This window comes from Austrofundulus limnaeus, unplaced genomic scaffold (genome assembly GCF_001266775.1).
Source record: "Austrofundulus limnaeus strain Quisiro unplaced genomic scaffold, Austrofundulus_limnaeus-1.0 Scaffold137, whole genome shotgun sequence".
NCBI lineage: Eukaryota > Metazoa > Chordata > Actinopteri > Cyprinodontiformes > Rivulidae > Austrofundulus > Austrofundulus limnaeus.
Window position 1 is genome coordinate 1,256,768 of NW_013952539.1, and position 4,804 is coordinate 1,261,571.

A 4,804-nucleotide genomic window follows, 5' to 3' on the forward strand; every position below is an offset into this window, starting at 1 on the left:
ATACTGTATATCATGACCCCTCTGTCATGATATGTATCGTATCACCAAATTCTTGCCAATACACAGCCCTAGTTATTTTCACATTATTTTTTCTCTTTTTTCCATTTTGTATTGCAAACTTGTATCATTTGGAAAAACAAAAGGTAGAAGTCTTGGACAAAAGAGGGAAAAGATGACAGACAGTTTGAGCTGCATCTCATGAAAAACAATAGTATACGGAACCAGGGTTGCCAACGCCCTCTGGCATGGCACAATATTTATTAGATACAGTAATATTTAATAAAAATATGTGAGTTTTACAAGAGGCAAAAGGCTACCTGACCAAGCGTCAATATGTTGACGCGGGGGGGAGTGAGAATGCATTTATTTTTCTTTTATTAAACAAAGGGTACCAAAAATTTTGTCCATGTGTATAAATAATTAAAAATATACAGTATTTCCAACTCTTGAACCACTTTTTAGTTTCATTTGTCTAATGTGTTTTAAAGTTACTGATCAGGAAATTGTTCAGGAAAGTAAAGAGATGATTTAAAAAACAAACTTATTTGTTAACAATCCATGATCCAATGACCGACTACACACAACAAATTAATGCAAATTAGGATCTTAGTCATATCACATGGGTCCAGACTTAATATAAACATATTAGATGGATTTAGAGCTCATTTTCTAGCTGCTTCAGGTGGAGTAATTTGTAAAACAATTTCAAGATTTTCTGTCCTCCGTGCATTCATTTTTCAGCCATCATTGTGTAAGTACAACAGTGTCTCATTCTGTATGTTCTTTAACACCTATTCTTCTTGTATGTCTCTGCACATTTATGGGTTTAATATTAATTTATTGTCTTGAAATGTAGATGAAAGCAATTTTGCTCTAATTCATCTGTTAAAATAATTGTGTGGTTTACTTTGTCTTTTCTCTGTCCACCAAGCATTTTATTTATTTATTTATTTATTTTTTGTTTCAGACTTGTAGGATTAAGAATTTAGAAGTGCTCATTTATTTCCAAATCAGTGATGTGGTGTAACAAAGAGATATTATAGGTTGGAAATAAAGTAAATAGTGAAGGTGAAATAAATTCAGCATAACAGCTGCCACATTTAGAAACATTGCAACAGAATGTGGGTTAAAAAGATGGTTTCAACTTTTTCTTTTTTCTGTAAAAGAAACAACACACTGAACTCATCTCCATGAATTCTTCATCTTCTATCTCCAATGTGTCGAGCAGTCTGAGTAATCGAGACTCTGCCAGCACAGCTATGGCCAAAAATATCATCATCCTGGCTCTGGGCCTCAGCATCAACTACATCAACTGTGCTCTGATTCACACCTTCAGGAAACACCAGGTCTGTCTTTGCTGTCGCCATAAATCCTGTTATTGAAAATATTGTTTTTAATAAGTCTTTTGAGAATTCTTGCAGTCAAAAATTTTTGAAAAATAAAGAGGTTCACAATAACTGAGCAGCAATTTCAGCCGTTATGTTCATAATCCAATATAAAAACCTTTGAAGTAAAAAATGTGCTAGAAACGTTTTAGCCTTTGAAAAATCTCACAATTTTTTAGCAGGTTTTGTCATTCACTCTTTAATATTTGTAGAATTTAATTTTACTTTGAAGGCAACTAAATAAAACATTGTCCTGAAGGAATCTTATTCTACCTACAATATGTTTATTTTATGTGTTATTACTAACAGGTTTGGTGAAGGGACAGACCCAGGGCGCAGGCAGGTTTCAACAATATAACAAAAAGATTTATTTAAATAACAAAAAGAGGGCTGATGGCAGCAAACTTACAATTTAAATGGAGGGAACGCTCAGGCAGGGGATCAAGGAACAGAGCAGGAGACAGACACAACCGAACAGAAACAATTATCCGACAAAAGACTGAGACAGGACAGGGCTTAAATACACTGAAAACTAACTACTAAACAGAAAACACCTGAGGAGAAACACAAGGGTGTCAATCAAGGTAATGTGGGGCAGCTGGGCTGAGACACATTGGGGAAACATAGAAAACACTAGGAAAACCAAGGAGAATAAATACAGATTATGACAATTACTCACATTTGATTCATGATGATAAGCTTTAAATACAGTAGACGTTGCAGTTTTCCGCTTTTATTCTCTTTATAAAAACTAATTGTTTTAAAATGTGATGTCTAAAATTAACTATCATTGTTAATCATTCAAGTCTTTTATTCACAACCCAGCAATCCCTAAGTTTAGGGCTTAGAATAGTATTCAGCAATAATTTAAAAACAAATTATAAATGTGTGGTTAAATAAAAAAAAAAAACTTCATGTAACTTTGTGTTTGCTTCGCTGCAATTTCTGTTTTAAGATTTTTTTGTTTTTTTTTATCAAAGTTGAGGACAAAAATAACTTCAACATTAAAAAATAAAAAGAGTAATTTCTTCTGCTGTCTTTCAGGTGTTTTACATGAATCCTCGTTACATCCTGTTCATCCATCTGGTGGTGAACGATATGATCCAGCTCACAACCACAGTCAGCCTGTTTGTCATCAGTTATGTTTTCTATAAAATTAATRTTTCTGTTTGTTGCTTTATTATCACTTTTGCTGTTTTCACCACCCTAAACACCCCAATAAATTTAGCTGCAATGGCTGTGGAGCGCTACATCGCTGTGTGCTTCCCTCTGAGACACGCTGAGCTCTGCACCGTCAGACGAACTTATATTCTGATTGTCTGGATTTGGGTTTTGAGTTCTGTGTCAGTTATACCTGATATATTTCTCATTGTAGCTACAGAGCCTGCATGGCTGTTTTATTCCACAGTATTTTGTGACMGAGATAACCTGTTTCGACACCCAGTGAGTTTACAAAAGAGGGATATTTCATACATAATTTATTTAACWGGAGTTTGGCTCACTCTCTTCTTTACTTACTTCAAAATCTTCTTTGYTGCTAAAGCAGCTAATTCAGCTGATAGAAAAGCAAAAAAGGCCAGAAACACCATCCTGCTTCATGGCTTTCAGCTCATCTTATGTATGCTGACATACATCGCTCCCATGTTAAAAAATTCACTTGTATATTGGTTCCCGAAAGATTATATTCATGTTCTCTTTGTTTGGTATATCATCATCCAGGTTCTCCCCAGGTTTGTCAGTCCCATTGTATACGGACTACGAGACAATGKCTTTAAACAGCATTTAAGAAAATATCTGCTCTTTGGCATAAAAGCAGGAAACAAATCACTGCTCTCAGTAAAATTTGTAATGTTTTCTAGAATTCAAATTACACAGAAAATAGCAGAGATGTAAAGTAACTAAGTACAAATACTTTGTTACTGTACTTAAGTATAATTTTGTTGTATCTGTACTTAACTTGATTAAATACTATCCAGCCTACTTTTTACTTCTACTTCTTACATTTTCACACAATTATCTGTACTTTCTACTCCTTACATTTAAAAAAAAGACAGTAAGTAGAAAGTCGTTAATTTCATTTTTACTTCTTCTCATTCCAGCTTGTTATTGTAAAAAATAAAAACTATCGATATAAATTGTACCTCCTAGATAGAGTGAATTTAACGGTGGTTGAATGAGAAGTATAAATATATATAAAATTCTGATACCGTATTAGTTTGTACACAAACACACTCCAGCAGGACATAATCATTAAAATAAAAGGACTGTACTTAGGAAATATTTGTATTTCATGAATTATATTATTGCATTTGGCMGCAGTCCTCAGATAGATTTTCATTTTGGAGAAAAGATTAGAGCTCCCTTGATATAAGTATATAAACTGAAACAGCTGGACTAGTGTTTCCTAAATTTATCATAAATAAATTATTTTAAAATGATATTCACTTCTGCATTTTTTCGGGGGGAAGATCACCTCCTAATAAATGTCATTATGAAAAATCTAACTGCTCATTTTAAATCAATACTTTTACTTTGTTATGAAAATATTTATTGAACAAAGACAGAAATACGTGGTCCAAGAATGAAGGTACTCCATGAGATGATCAGCAGAGTTTTATTGCAACAACAGGAAACACAGAGAACAACCTGGCCTGTCTCTGCGTCTCTGCTTCTCTTAGTCACTGTCTCTGTAAAATCCAGGAGGGGGCATTCCACTTGCTGTCCTGTTGGGGTCCCMGAGTCCAAGAGATCCTCCGTTTGTGATGCTGGTTCTGCAGGTTGAAGTAGCTCCTCTCTCTCTGGTTCTGATTCAGCAGCAGTCTCTTTATCAGTAACTGGCACGCTGTGTTCCACTGATATCTCAGTTTTCTCCAGCTGTTCTTCAGACGTCAGCTGTTGTGGTTTGTCCTGTTGTTTGTTTCCAGCCGGAACTTGCTTCAGGAAACACTTCATATTTGAAGCAAGAAGCTGTGCTCCAGTTTGATTCAGAGTCATTCCATCAGACCTGAAGACATGCTTTCTTTCCCAGAAGAGATCAAAGTTATCCACAAAACTCACAGAGTGGTCAGCACAGGACTTTTCCAAAAACCCATTAAGAGCAAATAGTCTGCTGAACCTCTCGGCCCCTCCTCTGGCTGCAGGAATGGGCCCACTGATGAACACATCCACGTTGAGATTTTTAACTGCATTCAGCAGCAGAATAAAATCCTTCAGGATTTCTGACTAACACAACTAACATATCATAACTTCATCACTTCCTGTGTGAATGATGAGTGTATTCAAAGTTGGATACCCAGCTGTTATTTGCAGAACCTTCTCTGTCAGGTCAGACACTTTATCAGCAAAACTCAGAACTTTGACCTTTTTCTTGTTCCAGAAGCACCTGATCTCATTCACCATTTTATCTGTGATGATCAGCA

General features: G+C 35.3%; 1 protein-coding gene across 1 annotated transcript in view; it reads left to right on the plus strand.

Annotated features, from left to right (window-relative positions):
* Positions 1–3,318, plus strand: part of LOC106522800 (adenosine receptor A2b-like) — a 6,489-nt gene extending 3,171 nt beyond the window's left edge. Inside the window, exons 3-4 of the mRNA XM_014015977.1 lie at positions 1,167–1,346; positions 2,430–3,318. Coding sequence (XP_013871431.1) covers positions 1,167–1,346; positions 2,430–3,278 — 1,029 coding nt within the window. The 3' untranslated portion in view covers positions 3,279–3,318. The remainder of the gene's footprint in view (positions 1–1,166; positions 1,347–2,429) is intronic.
* The last annotated feature ends 1,486 nt before the right edge of the window (positions 3,319–4,804 follow it).